The sequence below is a fragment of the Ranitomeya imitator genome, chromosome 5 (assembly GCF_032444005.1).
Source record: "Ranitomeya imitator isolate aRanImi1 chromosome 5, aRanImi1.pri, whole genome shotgun sequence".
Lineage (NCBI taxonomy): Eukaryota > Metazoa > Chordata > Amphibia > Anura > Dendrobatidae > Ranitomeya > Ranitomeya imitator.
The window spans coordinates 610,431,198-610,452,363 of NC_091286.1; the positions used below are offsets into that span (position 1 = coordinate 610,431,198).

Here is a 21,166-nt window from a genome sequence, read left to right on the forward strand (position 1 = left end):
ACGCCTCTAGGGTGCAAGAGGAACATAACCGCCATGAGCCTTGCAAACACTCTGGGTGCAGTAGCAAGGCCGAAGGACAAGGTCGTGACTTGAAAATGCTGTTCACGAATGGAAGAGCAAAGGAATTTTTGAAAAGGGTAAGCATCCCGAATGTCGATGGATGCCAGAAACTGCACCTTTTTCTGTGTGAAGTAATGGCTGAGCGGAGGAACTCCATTCGAAGAAGAACCTTGTGAAAGGTTGTTAGAAGTTTGAGGTCCAGGATCGGTCTTACTTTGCATTCCCCTTTTTGGAACCAAGATCCCCTAGATCTAGACTGTCCTGGACAACCCTTCCACTGCTGGTTGGGGCTGTAAAAACGTAGTCTCCCGATCAAAAGATTTGATTGGCCAGTTGGACTGTCTTCAGGAAAAGGTTACTGGAGTGAATCAAAGTAGAAAAGGTCTCCAGCCAGGAGACTATTGCTCTAGCAGTCCATGCGGCGGCTAGGGAGGGTAGAGCGCTGAACCCGAAGCCACAAGACGGAACGAACCAGATTTGCCATCTGACAGTCCGTGGTATTTTTAATTGATGATACATCGGGCAGGTATACCACAGGAGATTCTACCCGGTTAATCTGCCAAGTGGCAGAAGGCGCGGCTGCATCCAGCAGGTCAGTCTCTTGTCATCGCCGCTCTCTTTTGACGGTGCAGAGTTAAAAATTAGGAACCCTCGATCCACCATCCTCTTAACAGGGAAGTGGAGAGGGGTCATCTGCCTTCTTGCATCTTCTGCTAAATAGTGGTGATGCAGAGGGGGGCGCTCAGACGCACAAAAAGGGTGCCTCTGTACATCCAGAGTTCAGGTCTCCAGGTGGACAGGGCAGGTTGTCTGGCGTTAGGCCTGAATGCAGGAGACAATACATGGAGGCGACACTCCGTGTGCTCGTCTGTTGATGGTGTGGGGAGATCGGTGCCCTTTAAAGGACCAGTCGCCCTTAAAATCAGACCAGGCACGGCATCCCACGTAGAAGCCTCGGTCCAGTGAATAGCATACCCGGACTGAATGGCAAATGCTCGACGAGTGAGTTTAGTCTCCTTATGAGGGACACTGCGTAGTCTAGAGCAGGACCGGAGTCCTCGTCAATGTACAGAGATTGGTTGATGACAAATAGGCGAGTTCATCCTTTACTGAAGCTCTGGCAGGTCCAAGGCAATATCCGATCCATGTTCAAAGTCTTGTTCTCAGCAAATCCTTGGGGAGAGAGATCATCAAATGAAAACTTCTATTTCTAGATGCCTGCACGTTTGTAGAATACTCGCGGCCGCTGCTAGCCGACGGCTCCCATGTAGGAGAGGGACCATGTATATCGGTCCTGCGAGCACTCCGAGCCACAGAGGGATCATGGAGGAATTCAATCTCTTGGTCAGAGAAACCATGGGTTGCAGCAGTGACGAAGTCCACTGAGGGAACTAGGTACACTGGGATAAACTGGGATCAGCGGCGGAGGGCTCCTGAACACATTTAGGGTGACCGGCTTCGGATTGGTCATGTGCCTTTAAGACCAGAGAATACTGGTTGTGTGCCTTTAAGGCTACTTTCACAAATCAGGCTTTTTGTTTCAGGCACAATCCAGCAACTTTTTACGCCGGACCAGTTTCTTCACATAGAGGCGCCGGATTGTGCCTGATGGCCAGATGTTTTTTGTCCGCCGGAAAAAAAACGCACAGTGATGGAATCGGCCAAATCTCTCTCTCTTTTTTTTTAGCCTGAAACAAAAAGCCTGATGTGTGAAAGTAGCCTTAGTCCCGGGAATACTGGCCATGTGCCTTTATCATGCCATGTTGCAGAGTCGTTGTGCCCCTTTAATGCAAAGTCGTCACCCCTGTGTGAGCCAAGATGGTCACCAGGAGTTGCTGATAAAATCTCACAGAGCAAGAAGCGCCAATTCGGGGGCGGAACCACCGTCAGTGTGGGCGGAGCCTCAAGACTTCCATGAATAGGACGAAGCCGGGGCCTAAATTTCTGCAGCCAGCGGGAGCGATACTGCGATAGAAGTGAACAGCGTTGCTGTGGCCGAGAAAATTGAGCGCTTCCGTGCCAAGCGAGAAGCGCCAGAAAAGCGGGCAGAGCCGCCTAGGGCATCTTAGTGTGCTTCCGGGGTGCGGCCTGCACATCGGCCGTAGCCGGGGGCTAAATTTTTGCAGCCGGCGCGTTACCTCAGGGAGGTGGGCCACAGGGAAGCCTGAGACTGCCTGTGAATATCCTGCTGCAGTGGCCCATCACTGACAGGATCCACTCACCATCAGGGCGCGTCCTGGCATGGAGCCGCCGCAGATAACTGCAGGTCGGGTATTGCAGCGTGGACGGTGCAGGGATAGAGGGATAAACCTCAATCCATCATCCCTTTGTTAGGGAGGTGGAGAGGAACCTTCCGCCTCCATGTGCCATCCGCTTTCACAGTGGTGGGACAGTGGGGGCTGCTTGGACGCCATAGAGCGGGGCCTCTGTACATCCACGAAGTTGAGTCCCAGGGTGGACAGGACCAGTTGTCTGGCATTAGGCCTGGCTCCAGGAGAGGATACATGGAGGAGACACTCCATGTGGTCGCCTGCTGCTGGTGTGGGGAGATCGGGACCGTGAAGGAACAGTCACCCCTGAAGTGAGCTCAGGCATGGCTTCCCACATCGCAGGAGAGGGTACGAGCAGGTATACTTCGCATGCTCGCCTGTTGATTCGGGGGAGATCGGAACCTTGAAAGGATCCGTCGCCCCATTCACTCCGTTAATTAAAAATTTACAGAAAAGTAAAAAAAAAAAAAAAAAAAAAAGACCCCATGTGCCTCCTGCAGACACTAAGCAAGAACTTGTTAGCTGAGAGCCAGCAGGAGGGTGTATACTGCAGGGGAGGAGCGAACTTTCTTTGTATCACTTAAGGTACCGTCACACTAGACGATATCGCTAGCGATCCGTGACGTTGCAGCGTCCTCGCTAGCGATATCGTCCAGTGTGACAGGCAGCAGCGATCAGGCCCCTGCTGTGCTGTCGCTGGTCGGAGAAGAAAGTCCAGAACTTTATTTGGTCGCTGGACTCCCCGTAGACATCGCTGAATCGGCGTGTGACACCGATTCAGCGATGTCTTCGCTGGTAACCAGGGTAAACATCGGGTTACTAAGCGCAGGGCCGCGCTTAGTAACCCGATGTTTACCCTGGTTACCATCGTTAAAGTAAAAAAAACAACCGCTACATACTTACCTACCGCTGTCTGTCCTCGGCGCTCTGCTTCTCTGGTCTGGCTGTGAGCACAGCGGCCGGAAAGCAGAGCGGTGATGTCACCGCTCTGCTTTCCGGCTGCCCGGCGCTCACAGCCAGACCAGAGAAGCAGAGCGCCGAGGACAGACAGCGGTAGGTAAGTATGTAGCGTTTGTTTTTTTACTTTTTAGTATGGTAACCAGGGTAAACATCGGGTTACTAAGCGCGGCCCTGCGCTTAGTAACCCGATGTTTACCCTGGTTACCGGGGACCTCGGGATCGTTGGTCGCTGGAGAGCTGTCTGTGTGACAGCTCTCCAGCGACCAAACAGCGACGCTGCAGCGATCCGGATCGTTGTCGGTATCGCTGCAGCGTCGCTTAGTGTGACGGTACCTTTAGTGTCAGCCTCCTAGTGGCAGCAGCATACACCCACGGTCTGTGTCCCCCAATGAGGCGAAGGAGTAAGCTCATGTTAAAAATCGCATTGCAATCGGATGTAAATTGGATGCTAGGTGTGAAAAATAAATTTGATTGTACTCGCATGACAAACTATCAGCAAGGAGACTCAGAGTGATTTTCCATACATTTAGTGTGACCCAGCCAAGCATGTAAATACAGATTGTGCACATTTTAATCTGGTATACTGAAGCCCGACTCAAAGACAGGAGGTGGGTTAGTGGATTTTTATGCACTTTAAACCCTTAACCCCCGGAGCTTTTTTCGGTTTTGCGTTTTCATTTTTCGTTCCCCTCCTTCTCAGAGCCTAACATTGTTATTTTTCCATCAATATGGCCATATGAGGGCTTATTTTTTGCGGGACGAGTTGTACATTTGAACGATACCATTGGTTTTACCATGTCGTGTACTAGAAAACAGGGGAAAAGAATTCCAAGTGCGGTGAAATTGCACAAGTGCAATCCCACACTTGTTTTTTGTTTGGCTTTTTTGCTAGGTTCACTAAACGCTAAAACAGACGTGCCATTATGATTCTCCAGGTCATTACGAGTCACAGCTACAAAAAAAAAAAACGTAATTCTGGTGTTATGAATTTCTCACTACGCCGTTTAGAGATCAGGTAAAAACATTTTTTTTTATTATTCGGGCAATTCTGAACGCGGCGATACAAAATATGAGTAGGTTAGTTTTTTTATAGTTTTATTTTGAATGGGGCGAAAGGGGGGTGATTTAAACATTTTTTTTTTTAACTTTTGCCATGCTTCTAGAAACTGGCATAGACTGATTGGCTCTGCTACATAGATGGCGATGCTCAGATCGCCCCCAAGTAGTAGAATTACAGCATTGCTATGGGCGCCGACGACAGGGTGGCTCTCACAGCAATCTAGCATCAACAACCATAGAGGTCTTCAGGAGACCTCTGGTTCTTATGCCGACGCACTGCTGTCACCGATGCACTTATTTCCGGCCCGATGGATAGAAGCGCTTGTTAAAAGCCACTGTCAGTTTGACAGCAGCATTTAACTAGTTAAAATGAGCTGGTGGATCGCGATTCCGCCCGTGCCAATTGCAGGCACAGTTCGGCTGTTTAAAACAGCTGACATGTCGCAGCTTTGAGGTGGACTCACCGCCGGAGCCCACCTCAAAGCGAAGCGGGGGTACTGACGTCGGACGTACTATTCTGTCTGACGTCAGTAAGAACTTAAATAAACTGAATGTTTTATCCAGATGCCAGAATCACTCAATCGTCTATATTTGGATGATTAAAGCGAACCGCTCACATCATTAGGCCATACTAAACTACCCCAAAGCCGTAGAGGTAATATATTGTGGATCTGTAACATGTGTCCATAAAGGCAAGTGTCCCAATCTATAGGTTAAAAAAAGAAAAAAAAAAAAAACACTACCCGTACTCTCCTATGGAAATTAATGGCTTTAGTTATGTGGGTAGAGCTGGATATCAAGGCCAAACAACAAAAACACATCCTGCATTTTCAGTGAGCATTTCTTTAATTAACTACTTCTGGACTGCCTATTCACAATAAAACTCTGCTGTTGCGTTCTAAAATGTGGTAAAACCGCTGCATGACATCCTACAGGTAGGAGAGCGAGAAATCAGCTATCAAAGATGGCTAGTTACTACCTTCCTAATTGCTGCATACACAGACCTGAACAAGTACTGTATCTACAGAAATGGGAAGTGCTAACGGTCATGTAATTGCTGGGAGTAGGGAAGGAGCAGGAGTTACTAGGTCCTAGGAGACCAAGTGAGCTCTGAAATGTACCCTAAAGGCCAAATATCCATTGTAACTGGGGCTAATATTAGTAGCTCAGATTGAAGAGGAAATCAGATTGAAAAAAAAAACAAAACAAGACATTTCCTTTATTTTGCCACTGATATCACCCAATATCAGCAAAACAAATTAAGTAAAAAAAAAAAAAAAATAGTATGAAAATTACATAAATATTATGCCCCTCATCTTTAAGGAAAAAAAAATTCGAAAATTATTTGAATATCCGAATGAGAAAAATGTTACAGAGCTATAAACCACATGTAAGAAAATTAAAGCCACTTACCAACAGCATGTGTGGGATAAGAAACATATTCCATTACTCTGGTGAGAAAGTCTGAACAGGCTCCTTCTCCCATAAACCAGCAACACTAGGAGTTAGGCTACTTTCACACTAGCGTCGGAATCTCCCCGTCTCAATGCGTCGGGCAGAGATTCCGACGCTAGCGTTTGATGCACTACACAACGGGTGCAGCGGATGCATTTCTCCGGCACGTCCGCTGCCCCATTGTGAGGTGCGGGGAGGTAGGGGCGGAGTTCCGGCCACGCATGCGCAGTCGGAAAAAGCGGTCCGTCAGGAGCAAAAAACGTTACATTTAACGGTTTTTGCTCCCGGCGGTCTGCCACAACACGGCGCAACCGTCGCACGACGGTTGTGACGTGTGGCAAAGCGTCGCAATGCGTTGCTAATGTTAATCTATGGGGCAAAAACGCATCCTGCAAACAACTTTGCAGGATGCGTTTTTTGCCATAAACGACGCATTGCGACGTCTGGCAAAAAACGCCAGTGTGAAAGTAGCCTTAAACCAGTAGTTTCTTTACACATAAAACTAAGGAATATAGTTTAAGAATAGTTTTTAATCTACCAATCATCAACATTATGGTGAGTGCCAACTACCTGAAGTTCAGCCCTCTGGTTGGTTGGTCTTCCTTCCAAGCTTTCTGATACATTTCTGAAAAAGTAAAATTTATATACACAGTTTATAAAGATATGCAAAGTTTATAAAAGTTTGTTAATTAAAAAGGACATCACTAAATAGCACAACTGCACAAAGCAAACAAGGCCCCAATTAGTCAAGCAGCTTTCGTTACTTTTCTGATGTAAAAAAATAAAAACATAAACTACTACTATTAATGTTGCAAAATGCTCTTAGGCCGGTTTCACACGTCAGTGGCTCCTGCACGTGAGGTGACCGTTTCCTCACGTACCGGAGACACTGACTCACATTAAAATCAATGAGTCTCTGCACATGTCAGCTTGTTTTCATGGACCGTGTGTCCGTTTGGAAAACACAAGACATGTCAGTGTTCGTGGGAGCGCACGGATCACACGGACCCATTAAAGTCAATGGGTCCGTGTAAAACACGTACCGTACACGGATGCTGTCTGTGTGCAGTCCGGGTGCCGTGCAGGAGACAGCACTACTGTAAGCGCTGTCCCCCCAGCTTGTGGTGCTGAAGCCCCATTCATTTCTTCTCTTCAGCAGCGTTCACTGGAAAGAAGGAATGAAAAATTTTTTTTTTTTTAAATAAAATTGCCGGTAATCTGCTTCCTCCCACCCCCTGTGCGCTCGCCCGCTGGCATTAAAACACTTACCCAGCTCCCTCGGCGCCTCCATCCTCGCAGCTCTTCCTGTATGAGCGGTCACGTGGTGCCGCACATTACAGTGATGAATATGCGGCTCCACCTCCCATAGGGGTGGAGCCGCATATTCATCACTAATGGGCGGCACCACGTGACCGCTCATACAGGAGAAGCTGCGGCGAGGACAGGAAGCAGCCAGGTAAGTATTTTATTAACAGCGGGGGGGTTGGCACAGGGGGTGGGGGACAGGGATCTTTTTTTTAAACCCTCCTCCCCCCCCCCCAAAAAAAAAAAAAAAAAAACGAACGATGCTGGAGAGAAGAAATGAATAGCGGCTTCAGCACCACGCAACTCACCTCACGTACCGGTGAAACCGGCCTAAAACAGGGTTTTGCTTTTTTTTTTTTTAGTATAAAAAAAGGGAACAGCACAACACTTCACTTATCTTCGGGTGCAAGGCCCCCAGGCAATCCGTCCAAAAAAAAGTGTGCGATGTAATTTACTTGTTCAACTTCTTCAGCCAGATACCCTCATTATTATTAACCCCTTAGTGACAGCCACTTTGGTACTTAGTGGGCAGAATTGTAAAAATTGGCTCGGTCATTGACACTTTAGCTATAATGCTGGGAGCGTCACTCTGTCCGAAGCCTTTATAGACTGCGCAAGCGCCGGCGCAGTCTGAACCCAGGAGATCGCGGTATGCGTATGCACTGAACGCACACCGCGATCTCCAAACGAGAAGCAGAGACGTGCCAGGAGGGCAAGTATAAGCTATATTCACCTGTCCGGTTCCAGCGCTGCGTGCCACTCCGTCTTCTGGGTCCTCTGCCTGTGACATTCACAGTTCAGAGGGCGCGATGACGCGCTTAATGCGTGCCGCCCACTGACTGAACAGTCACAGCCAGAGGACCCGCAACACAGAGTGGCACGCAGCGCTGGAACAAGACAGGTGAACATAGCAAGTGTCGGGGGCCTGAGCTAGCAGCAACTCCGGCACCTGACCCCCACAGTGCGCCGGTGTCCCCGCCTGCTCAGGCCCCCCAGCATTCGGCGCCCAGCGATGATAGGGCAGTATGTTATTTTTATATATATATATATATATATATATCGCAGCACCATACGGGCATATACTATGGAGCATCGTATGGGGGCCATCAACCATAATGCAGCAGCATACGGGGCATATACTATGGAGCATCTTATGGGGGCCATCAACCATAATGCAGCAGCATATGAGGCATATACTATGGAGCATATTATGGGGCCATCAACCTTTATGGAGCAGCGTATGGGGCATATGGATGGGAGCAGCAAATTACAGAATGGGGACGCAGGATGGAGCAGCACATACCAGGATGGAGACCATATACCAATATAAATGCTCGCCACCCGGGCGTAGAACGGGTTCAATAGCTACTGAGGTTATAACTCTGGAAACTTTAACGGATCCCACTGATTCTGAGACTATTTTATCGTGACATTGTACTTCATGACAGTGGTAACATTTCTTTGATATTATTTGCGATTATTTAGGGGGGGAAAAAACGAATATGGCGAAAATTTTAAAAATTTTGCAATTTTCAAACTTTGAATATTTATGCCCTTAACGACCGCCGATACGCCTTTTAACGGCGGCAGTTAAGGGTACTTAAACCACAGCGCCCTGAATTAACGGCGCTGTGGAAAAAGTATATAGCGCCCCCCTGAGTCCGATTTTCTCCGGTGTCTCGGCTGCCGGGGGTAGCCGAGACCCCAGAGAACATGATTCGGGGGGTTTTTTACCGACCCTGCTTTTGCGATCGCCGGTAATTAAGTTAACCGGCGATCGCAAAAAAAAACAAAAACGCGATTTCTCTTTTAATTTCTCTGTCCTCCGATGTGATCGCACATCAGAGGACAGAGAAAAGGGGTCCCAGATAGCCCCCCGATACTCACCTGTCTCCCCCGGTGCTCTTCGTGGCTCCCGATTGGCGCCACCATCTTTTTCCGGCAAAAAAAATGGTGGGCGCATGCGCAGTGCGCCCGCCGGCCGGCACCGGGAGAATCTTTGGGGTCTCGGCTGCCGGAGTAGCCGAGACCCCAAAGAACATGATCGGGGTCTGTTTTACCGACCCCTGTTTTGCGATCGCCGGTAATTAACTGTTTACTGGCGACCGCAAAAAAAAAAAAAACAGAGGACAGAGAAGTAGGGGGATTCGGGGACCCTATTATACTTACCGGTGTCCCTGGGTCCTCCTGCTTCTCCTGCCCGCCGGCGTCTTCATGGGTAAAGAAAATAGCGGGCGCATGCGCAGTGCGCCCGCCATCCGTCGCCATCTGCCGGCCGGCAGGAGAAGAGCAGTTGGGGCTAGGGTTGGGGCTAAATTTAGGGTTAGGCTTCTTTCACACTTACGTCGGTACGGGGCCGTCGCAATGCGTCGGCCCGACATACCGACGCACGTTGTGAAAATTGTGCACAACGTGGGCAGCGGATGTAGTTTTTCAACGCATCCGCTGCCCAATCTATGTCCTGGGGAGGAGGGGGCGGAGTTACAGCCACGCATGCGGTCAGAAATGGCCGACGCGACGTACAAAAAACATTACATTGAACTTTTTTTTATGTCGACGGTCCGCCAAAACACAACTGATCCAGTGCACGACGGACGTGACGTGTGGCCATCCGTCGCGATTCGTCAGCAATACAAGTCTATGGGCAAAAAAAGCATCCTGCGGGCACATTTGCAGGATCCGTTTTTTGTCCAAAACGACGGATTGCGACGATGCCAAACGACGCAAGTGTGAAAGTAGCCTTAGGATTAGGGTTGGGGCTAAAGTTAGGGCTAGGGTTTGGATTAGGGTTAGGGTTGGCATTAGGGTTACGCTTGGGATTAGGGTTAGGTTTGGGATGTGATTAGGGGTGTATTGGGATTAGGGTTAGGTTTGAGGTTAGGGTTGAGATTAGGATTAGGGGTGTGTTGGATTTAGGGTTTTGATTAGGGTTATGGTTAGGGTTGACATTAGGGTTGTTTTGGGGTAAGGGTTGTGATTATCGTTAGGGTTAGTGAGTAGGATTATGGATCGGGTTGGGATTAGGGTTAGGGGTGTGTTGGGGTTAGGGTTGGAGCTAGAATTGGGGGGTTTCCACTGTTTAGGTACATCAGGGGGTCTCCAAACACGACAGCCAATTTTGCGCTCAAAAAGTCAAATGGTGCTCCCTCCCTTCTGAGCTCTGCCGTGCGCCCAAACAGTGGGTTACCCCCATATATGGGACATCAGCGTACTCGGGATAAATTGGACAACAACTTCTGGGGTCCAATTTCTCCAAGTTACCCTTGTGAAAATAAAAACTTGGAGGCTACAAAATCTTTTTTGTGGAAAAAAAAATATTTTTTATTTTTTCACGACTCTGCATTCTAAACTTCTGTGAAGCACTTGGGCATTCAAAGTTCTCACCACACTTCTATATAAGTTCCATGGGGGGTCTAGTTACCAAAATGGGGTCACTTGTGGGGGGATTCTACTGTTTAGGCATATCAGGGGCTCTCCAAACGCGACATGGCGTCCGATCTCAATTCCAGCCAATTCTACATTGAAAAAGTAAAACGGTACTCCTTTTCTTCCAAGCTCTGCGGTGCGCCAAAACAGTGGTTTACCCCCACATATGGGGTATTGACGTACTCAGGAGAAATTAGACCACAAAAGTTGTTGTGCAATTTCTCCTGTTACCCTTGTGAAAATAAGAATTTGTGGGCAAAAAGATCATTTTTGTAGATTTTTTTTAGTTTTACGGCTCTACGTTATAAACTTCTGTGAAGCACCTGGGTTTAAAGTGCTCACCACACATCTAAATAAGTTCCTTAAGGGGTCTAGTTTCCAAAATGGTGTCACTTGTGTGGGGTTTCCACTGTTTAGGCACATCAGGGGCTCTCCAAACGCGACATGGCGTCCGATCTCAATTCCAGCCAATTCTACATTGAAAAAAAGTAAAACGGCGCTCCTTCACTTCCAATTTCTGCGGTGCGCCCAAAAAGTGGTTTACCCCCACATATGGGGTATTGGCGTATTCAGGAGAAATTGCATAACAAAATTTATGGTTACATTTCTGTTTTTACACTTGTGAAAATAAAAAAAATGGTTCTGAATTAAGAGGTTTGCAAAAAAAAGTTAAATGTTCATTTTTTCCTTCCACATTGTTTCAGTTCCTGTGAAGCACGTAAAGGGTTAAACTTCTTGAATGTGGTTTTGAGAACCTTGAGGGGTGTAGTTTTTAGAATTGTGTCACACTTCGTTATTTTCTATCATATAGACCCCTCAAAATGACTTCAAATGTGATGTGGTCCCTAAAAAAAAAAATGGTGTTGTAAATGAGAAATTGCTGGTCAACTTTTAACCCTTATAACTCCCTAACAAAAAAAAATATTTTGTTTCCAAAATTGTGCTGATGTAAAGTAGACATGTGGGAAATATTATTTATTAACTATTTTTCGTGACATATCTCTGATTTAAGGGCATAAAAATACAAAGTTTGAAAATTGCAAAATTTTAAATTTTTTTGCCATATTTCCGTTTTTTTCATAAATAATCGCAAGTAATATCGAAGAAATGTTACCACTAACATGAAGTACAATATGTCACGAAAAAACAATCTCAGAATCAGCGGGATCCGTTGAAGCGTTCCAGAGTTATAACCTCATAAAGTGACAGTGGTCAGAATTGTAAAAATTGGCTCGGTCATTAAGTACCAAATTGGCGCTGTCACTAAGGGGTTAAATCAGAGAGCCAAGTCACACAGAATAGTTAATAAACAACATTTCCCACATGTCTACTTTACATCAGCACAATTTTGGAAAGACATTTTTTGTTAGGAAGTTCTAAGGGTTAAAAGTTGACCAGCGATATCTCATTTTTACAACAAAATTTACAAAATTTTTTATTTTTTTATTTTTTTAGGGACCATTTCACATATAGTCACTTTGAGGGGTGTACATCAGGGGTGTCAAATTGCATTCCTCAAGCTTTGCACAAGGTGCTGTAATCATTATGTGTTTAGGTGATTAAATTATCACCTGTGCAGTACAAGGAAATCCTGAAAACAGGACCTGTTTGCAGCCCTCGAGGAATGCAGTTTGACACCCCTGGTGTACATGACAGAAAATACGTGTCACCATTCTAAAAACTACACCCCTCAAGGTGCGCAAAACCACATTCAAGAATTTTATTAACCCTTGACGTCCATCACAGGAACTGAAACAATGTGGAAGGAGAAAAAAAAAAATGAACATTTAACTTTTTTTGCAAACATTTTACTTAAGAACCAATTTTTATTTTCACAAGTGTAAAAAGAGAAAATGAACCACAAAATTTGTTGTGCAATTTCTCCTGAATATGAAGATACCCCATATGTCGGGGTAAACCACTGTTTGGGCGCACGGCAGGGCTTGGAAGAAAAGGAGCTCAGTTTGACTCAATGCAGAATCTTATCTAGATGTGTGGTGAGCACTTTGAACCCCCAAGTGCTTCACAGAAATTTATAACGTAGAGCCGTGAAAATAAAAACATTTTTCCTTAAAAATGTTTTTTTTTTTTTAGCCCGCAATTTTTAATTTTCTCAAGGGTAACACGAGAAATTGGACCCCAAAATTTGTTGTCCAGTTTGTCCTGAGTACGCAGATACCCCATATGTGGGGAGGGAGGGGACCACTGGACACACATCGAGGCTCGGAAGAGAAGTAGTGACTTTTAAAATGCAGACTATGATGGAATGTTCTGGGGGCGTCATGTTGTATTTGCAGAGCTCCTGATGTACCTAAACAATAGAAACCCCTCACAAGTGACCCCATTTTGGAAACTGGGCCCCCAAAGAGCTTATCTAGATGTGTGGTGAGGACTATGAACCCCAAAGTGCTTCACAGAAGTTTATATAATGTAGAGTCATGACAATAAATAATTTTTACCACAAGAATGATCATTTCACCCACAAATTTTTACCTTCACAAGGCTAATGGGAGAAATTAGACCCCAATATTTATTGTGCAATTTATCCTGAGTACACCGATACTCCATATGTGTGCGGGGGGGGGGGGGGGGGAGTACTGTTTGGACGCATAGCAGAGCTCGGCAGGGAAGGAGCGCCGCTTTGGAATGCAGCCTTTGATAGAATGGTCTGCAGGCGTTATGTTGCGTTTGCAGAGCCCCTGATGTACCTAAACAATAGAAATCCCCCACAAGTGACCCCATTTTGGAAACTAGACCCCCAAGGAACTTATCTAGATATGTGGTGAGCATTTTGAGCGCCCAAGTGCTTCACGTTGATACAGGAAAGAAATATATCTTGGTACCGTGTTAGCCAGTGGATAGAAAAATATTTAGAATTGAGAGTCCTCAGTGGTTGATACCTTTTAATGGCTAACTGAAAAGATGGTAACAAATTGCAAGCTTTCGAGACTACACAGGTCTCTTCATCAGGCAAAGACTAAAACAAATTCTGAAGAATCACATATTTATGCACAACATAGTATAGGGAAAAAAAAAAAAAAAAAAGAGGGGAAAAAAAACCATGGATAAGCCAGGTGACATGAAGCAGAATTACCATGGGTGATAAACAGTTACGTCCATAAATATTGGGCCAATTCTTAGATAAGGATTGTTTTATTGTCCTGTGATTAGGGTATCTGTTGTAATGACCCTTCATGGTCTGAGGGGCAAGTTCCTTAGTTGATGTAAAAAGACATAAATCCATGTGACACATTCATTCCTGCATTAAGAGTGTCAAAGGTCATCATCAGTTTATATTCCCAGACTCGCCTGTCTTTCTGCGATTTGAAGTTTCCTTTCAATACAAGTAATTTCATGTCCATAATGTTATGATTTGGGAGACAGAAATGTATTGCCACCGGTAGATCCATTCTTTTTTCTCTTATTGTATGGCGATGGGAGTTCATTCTTGTTCTAAGCTTCTGCCCTGTCTCCCCCACATACAGACCATACAGGTTGTTTTAGTCTTTGCCTGATGAAGAGACCTGTGTAGTCTCGAAAGCTTGCAATTTGTTACCATCTTTTCAGTTAGCCATTAAAAAGGTATCAACCACTGAGGACTCTCAATTCTAAATATTTTTCAAGTGCTTCACAGAAGTTTGACGCAAACCCGTGAAAATAGACTTTTCTACAAAAATGATTTTAGCCCCCATTTTTTTATTTTTGCAAAGGTAACAGGAGAAACTGGACCCCAAAACTTGTTGTCCAATTAGTCCTGAGTACACTGATGCTCCATATGTGGGGGTAAACCACTGCTTGGACGCAAAGCAGAGCTCAGAAGGGAGGGAGCACCATTTGACTTTTTGAGCGCAAAATTGGCTGTCGCGTTTGGAGACCCCCTGGTGTACCTAAACAGTGGAAACCCCCCAATTCTAACTCCAACACACCCCTAACCCTAATCCCAACCCGATCCATAATCCTAATCACAACCCTAAGCCCAACACATCCCTAAATCCTACAAAACAGCAACTGTCAGAACTCTGCCTGAAATGCAGTATCTGTTTATTTAAAAAAATAAAATAAAAATTTGCGTGGGCTCCTGCGTAATTTTCATAAATCAGAAGAGGGAAAGCCAATTGCTGAGGGCTGATTTTAATATTATGGTAAGAAGCCAATAGCCATAAAGGTTCCCAGGCTATTAATATCAGCTCACAGCTGTTTGCTTAGCCTTTACTGGCTAGTTAACAGGGGAACCCCAGAAAAAAAAAATTGAAATGGGAGTCCACCTATAAAATCAGCCAGCAAAGGCTAGGCAGAAGGCTGAGGGTTGGTGTTAATAGTTATTAGCCTGGAAAGGGGCCATAGATATTGGTACCCCCCAGGATAAAAACCATTACTCAGCTGCCTCAGAAATGGCTCATCTTATAGATGCCCCAATTCTGGCACTTAGCCTCATTCTTCCCACTTGCAGTGTCAGAGGCCCAGCGCCTGCGCACTGCAGTACTTGCTCTGGGAGGCGCTGGACCCAAACCGTGACGCCCATCGGACCAGACTGCACCGGGACCACCCCAGGGGGAGTATAATTTAACTTGTTTTTCTCATCTTTCAGGTTACATCAGGGGCTTATCGCCAGCATTACAGAATGTCGTAGATAAGCCCCTGATGGCGGTGGCCTTAACTTCTAGGCGAAAAATGGAATGACAGATTCCCTTTAACTAAATACAGCTGGACTCCAATGGAGGAGTTGAAGCATCTCAAGGAGGATCACAAGGAAATGGACACCATGTGACTTAAGTATGAGTGTGAGCAAAGGGTCTGAGCATAAATACTTATGACCAAGTAATATTTCAGTTTCTTTTTTAATTAAATTTGCAACAATTTCTACATTTGTTTTTTTTTTTTGTTTTTTTTCTTTAAGTCAAGATGGAGTGCAGAGTGTACATTAATGGGGAAAAACATGAACTTTTTTGAATTTACCAAATGGCTGCAATGAAACAGTGAAAAATTTAAAGGGGTCTGAATACTTTCTGTACCCACTGTAAATGAACTACGGTGGAAAGGCGAGTATATGTTGGTTTATTATTTTTGATTGTTTGCAGGAGACACAGGCATCAGGGATTAGGTCTTTGGCGAGTATGTTACTATGTATGTAATTATGTAAATGTTTTGATTTACAATAGAACACAGGAGCCGGATGATGAGACTATTCTCCCAACATCAACTCATGCCGTCTGTTATACGAGACAAAACGTAGCCGGATGGGAGTAGTAGTCCCATCAGACGACGCCTAACTCCAATCACTATAGTCTGTTCTTCGCATGGGTACACACACTTCCTCCTTCGGACGTCATTTCCTTCTGACAATACGCAGTGATTTGGGTAGCAAATAAGCAAAAAAAACACACACCTTTTTAAATTACATTTTTGCTACAGATTTGACTGATTATTGAAGTCAGCGAGTCAAAAATGCTGCAGAAATGCAAAGAGAATTGACATGCTGCAGAAAATAAAACGCAAATATGGAAGGAATTTTACTGATCATGTGCACAGCACTTCAGGATGGTCATTGAATTACCTTACCTTAGTATTCCATTGAGTTTTTAGAGCATATACGCGTAAAAAAAACGCAGTGAAATCGCATTGTGTGCACATAGCACAACAGTAAAAATCTGGCACTCTTGCTCTTCTGAGCTTCGCACTGTTCAAGAGAAAACACACACAAAAAAACAAACAAAAAAAAATAGGCAAAGATGCTTACCTGTCTAGGCCTCAAATGAAATGCACCATCATGGCGATTATTAATAGGCTGTGATCCAGATGCTTTGCATTCTCTGTGTGAACACTGCCACATGCAGATTATCTGTTTGCACTTTTGTGCCAAACGGCCAATCTCCAATTGTAGGCTGGCTGTCTCATTTGGTATTACCGCACCTGTGTAGTCTCCATCTTTACTTGGGCCCGCTGCGCCGTGATAGTGCATTTCATTTGAGGCCTAGACAGGTAAGCATCTTTGCCTGTTTTTTGGGTGTTTTCTCTAGAATAGTGGAGGTTTTTTCCTAGTTTTGAGCTTTGCACTGTGCCTGAAAAATATTTCCCGATTACATGTAGGGTATTGTCGCACTCAGGGGGAAAAAAAAAAAATGGACCTCAGTTCGTTGCAAAAAAACTTCCTATTAGCCCTTAGAAAAATAAAGGGAACTTGTCACCAGGTTTGGCCAACATGAGATACAGCCACCACCTTTCAGGGCTTATCTACAGCATTCTATAATGCTGTAGATAAGCTCCCGATCCGACCTGCAAGAGCAGAAAAATAAGTTATTATACTTACCTGCGGGGCGGTCCGATGGGAGTCACAGGTCCTGGTCCCTGTGTAATTCACATGGGCACCCCAGCATCAGTGCTCATGCGCAGGCGTACTTATCTGCACTCTTGAGGATAGAGCAAAGGGGAAAGGTCAGGGAGGCCCAGCGCCTGCGCACTGCAGGACTTCTCTGCCCTCAACAGGGCAGATAAGTACACCTGCGCAGGAACGAGATGACGGGGAGCCTGTGAAGCAAGCAGGAGGAAGGCACTGTAAGAAGATGGGAGGCGTCAGACATAGACTAGTGATACCGATCGGACCAGACCACCCCCAGGCGAGTATAAAAAGTTATTTTTCTTCTCTTGCAGGTCGAATTGGAGGCTTATCTACACAATTGTAGAATGCTGTATATAAGCCTTGAAAGGCGGTGGCCATAACACGTATTGGCCAAACCTGGTTCCCTTTATTAAGAAAAAAAAAAAAAAAAAGCTTTGGGCTAAAACATGTGAGGAAAATATGCTTTTTTTATTATTTACATTATTTTCACGGCTCAACGTTCTAAACTTCTGTGAAGCACTTGAAGGTTCAAGGTGCTCACCACACATCAAAATGCATTCCTTGAGGGGTATAGTTTAGAGCAGTGTTCCCCAAGTCCGGTCCTCAAGAGCCACCAACAGGTCATGCTTTCAGGATTTCCTTAGTATTGCACAGGTGATGGAGTTATTGCCTGTGCAGGTGATGCAATTATCACCTGTGCAATACTAAGGAAATACTGAAAACATGACCTGTTGGTGGCTCTTGAGGACCAGACTTGGGGAACACTGGTTTAGAGAATGGGGTCACTTGTGGGGGAGTTTCCACTGTATTGGCACATCACGGGCTCTCCAAATGGGACATGACGTCCGCTAATTATTCCACTAAATTTTACATTCAAGAAGTAAAATGGCGCTCCTTCCCTTCTGGGCTCTGCCGTGCGTTCAAACAGTGGTTTTCTACCTTATATGTGGTATGGGCATACTCAGGAGAAATTGCACAACAAACTGTATGGTGCAATTTCTCCTGTTACTAAATTATGAAAATACCCTAATAAAAGAACCTTTGTCTTATAATTAAAAGTCACCCAAAGAGGTGGTACGTGCTCACCATAAATAAAAAAAAAAACCACTGTGTAACCCTAAAACAAATCAGCCAAACCCCTTTGTGGGGGGTTTGCTGCAGTTCCCTAGTATTGAACTGTGCTGATGTGAGCAGGTTGTGGGATGCAGTAATGGACTGAGCAAGGGTTAAAATTAACTTTACTATAACAGGGGTATACTCCACACAGGGAGGAGATAAAGTACAAACAAGCGATATTAACATTTCAGTTACACCAACAAAGGTCTTGAGGTATAGGGTATAAACAGTGTTCAACAGTAGTAAACTTATCGGTCCGGCAACTTCAGAGCGAGGAAGATGCGCATGGTGGTGCTGGATGGAAACTAAGCAGGAGTGTAAGCTTTGGTGGTTTGGTTCCTGGTGATGACCGTCTTCTTTGTCTGTCCCGGGATCCTGAGTAGCAGAGAAAAGAGCAGTCCTGTGCACTGCTGGGGCTGGGCAAAGGCAGGTAGTAGTAAGGGTAAAGTTCTGGTTAAATTACTCGATTTTTTTTTTTTTTTAAGTGGCACGAACTAATTATACAGTGGCCTGAGATGTGTAGTTACTCGAGTAAAAGGGGCCACCGGATGGAAAATGGTTCTCCGGTCAAAGTCTTTGTAGGGAGCAGCCGGGATAACGTAATGCGGCCCTGCGCTGTCACGGTGCTCAGAGGGCAGAGCACCTAAACTCCTCTGTTGCACGCTGCATCTTCCCACCAAGTCTGCCTGCCATTTCACGCTCTGCCTTTATCCTCACTCCGCCCCCTGCTGTCAAGTGCAAAGGTCGGCCTGGGTTTTTAAGCTTTCCCCCAGACAAAAGGTGACAGTCCCAACAGTTCTGGCCCTGGCATTTAAAAAGTACCCCCGATCTGAGCTCTCTTATACTGATACCTGCCTTTCAGCGGGGGTAGGCACCCTAGGGGGAGGGGTTTCATTGTGGCACCCCGCTCAATGACTGCTGCCCGTTACTCCCTAGATGAACCTTATATCTGATAATGCCACCAAACCCTCAATAAGGGAACCACCGTCTCTAGACCTAGATCACACCTGTCAGAAAAGGGACCCTGCAGCCAAAAAATAAGTATTAAAAAATATTACACACTGGCCTGGTGGCTTAATCAAAGCACAATTAAATATCCATGCATTTGTAACAGACAGCGCAAACTAGGTCTTTCCATGGATCAAAAATTACAATTTCGATGATCACAAATCATATGCCTGGGTTAAGATATGATCTGGATAGCCTCTCTCCTTGAACCATTTTTACATAACACCTGCCTGTTTTTGAAATGTACTAATGTCAGAACAGTTTATCCTTAATCTGAAAAACTGACCCTTAGGAATACATTTTCTAAGGGGGGCTGGGTGGTGACTACTCCAATGTATAAGACTATTAATTGTAAAGGAATTAAACATCAATAAAATTGGCCTTGGTATTACATCAGAATGTCACCATGATTTTACCGTTCCTTGACATAGTCATTAAGTAAGCTCCTAATGGACTCTTAACAAATATCTATGGTAAACCTACAAGCACAAATAATCTTTTACATTGGAATATGACTGTGCAGAGAAGGATAGGCAATCCTTGCTACAAAAACACAGAGGAGAAGTTGATACCGAAAGGGAGGTAACCAGAATTATTGGTACTTTTGACCTAAATTTATAAATAGACACTGGGACATTAAAAATGGATCCGGATTTTAAGGAAATTATAAGGGGGAACATCCAACCTACCTACAGGAAGGGTAAGTCCATTAAAGGGAATCTGTCACCGCATTTTTTGCCTATAAGTTAAGGTCACCGCCATCAGGGGCTTATCTACAACATTCTGTAATGCTGTAGATAAGCCCCTGATGCAACCTGAAAGATAAGAAAAACAAGTTAGATTTTACTCACCCAGGGGCAGTCCTGGTGTGGTCTGGTCCAAAGGGTGTCACGGTCCGGTGCCTCCCATCTTCATGCGATGACGTCCTCTTTGCTTCCTGTAGCGGCTCCTGCGCAGGCATACTTTATCTACCCTGTTGAGGGCAGAGCAAAGTACTGCAGTGCTCAAGCGCTGGGCCTCTGACCTTTGCTGGCACCTGCGTCTGGAGACACCGTGGAGAACGATCTGCTACCTGCAACATCCTTCAGCATGACCGGTTTGGCAGTGGGTCAGTAATGGTGTGGGGTGGCATTTCTTTGGAGGGCTGCACAGCCCTCCATGTGCTTGCCAGAGGTAGCCCGACTGCCATTAGATACAGAGATTAGATCCTCAGACCCCTTGTGAGTCCTTATGCTGGTGCTGGGTTCCTCCTAATGCAGGACAATTCCAGACCTCATGTGGCTGGAGTGTCAGCAGTTCCTGCAAGATGAAGGCATTGAAGCTATGGACTGGCCCACCCGTTCCCCAGACGTGAATCCGATCGAACACATCTGGGACATGTCTCGCTCCATCCACCAACTTCACGTTGCACCATGGACTGTCCAAGAGTTGGCAGATGCTTTAGTCCAGGTTTGGGAGGAGATCCTCAGGAGACCATCCACTGCCTCATCAGGAGCATGCCCAAGCGTTTTAGGGAGGTCATACAGGCACGTGGCGGCCACGTACACTACTGAGCATCATTTCCTTGTCTTGTGGCATTTCCACTGAATTAGGATAAGCCTGCAATTTGATTTTCCACTTTGATTTTGAGCATCATTCCAACTCCAGACCTCTATGGGATATTAGTTGTGATTTACATTAATCATTTTTAGGTTTTACTTTTGTCAAGGCATTCCACTATGTAATCAATAAAGATTTACAACTGGAATATTTCATTCAGTGAGTGCCTAGGCTCCCTGGAACTTTTCAACCTTTTGACACATCATGCTTGAAACAAAGATCCCAAATAGAGCAAAATCTACAATGGAATGGTTCACAAATAAACAAATCCAGGTGTTAGAATGGCCAAGTCAAAGTCCAAACCTCAATCCAATCGAGAATCTGTGGAAAGAGTTGAAAACTGCTGTTCCCAAACAATCTCCATCAAACCACACCAATCGAGCTGTTTGCCAAAGAAGAATGGGCAAGAATTTCAGTCCTCGATGTAAAAAACTGATAAGAGACATACCTTAAGGGTACCGTCACACAGTGGCACTTTGGTCGCTGGGACGGCACGATCCGTGATGTTCCAGCGATATCCTTATGATCTCGCTGTGTCTGACATGCTACTGCGATCAGGGACCCCGCTGAG

The 21,166-nt window shown here is 45.4% G+C and overlaps 1 protein-coding gene across 1 annotated transcript in view; it reads right to left on the reverse strand.

Moving 5' to 3' along the window:
* Positions 1-21,166, reverse strand: part of LOC138638604 (ribonuclease H1-like) — a 176,061-nt gene that overhangs the window by 64,114 nt on the left and 90,781 nt on the right. The window contains exon 4 of the mRNA XM_069728045.1: positions 6,375-6,429. Within this exon, the coding sequence (XP_069584146.1) occupies positions 6,375-6,429 (55 nt within the window). The remainder of the gene's footprint in view (positions 1-6,374; positions 6,430-21,166) is intronic.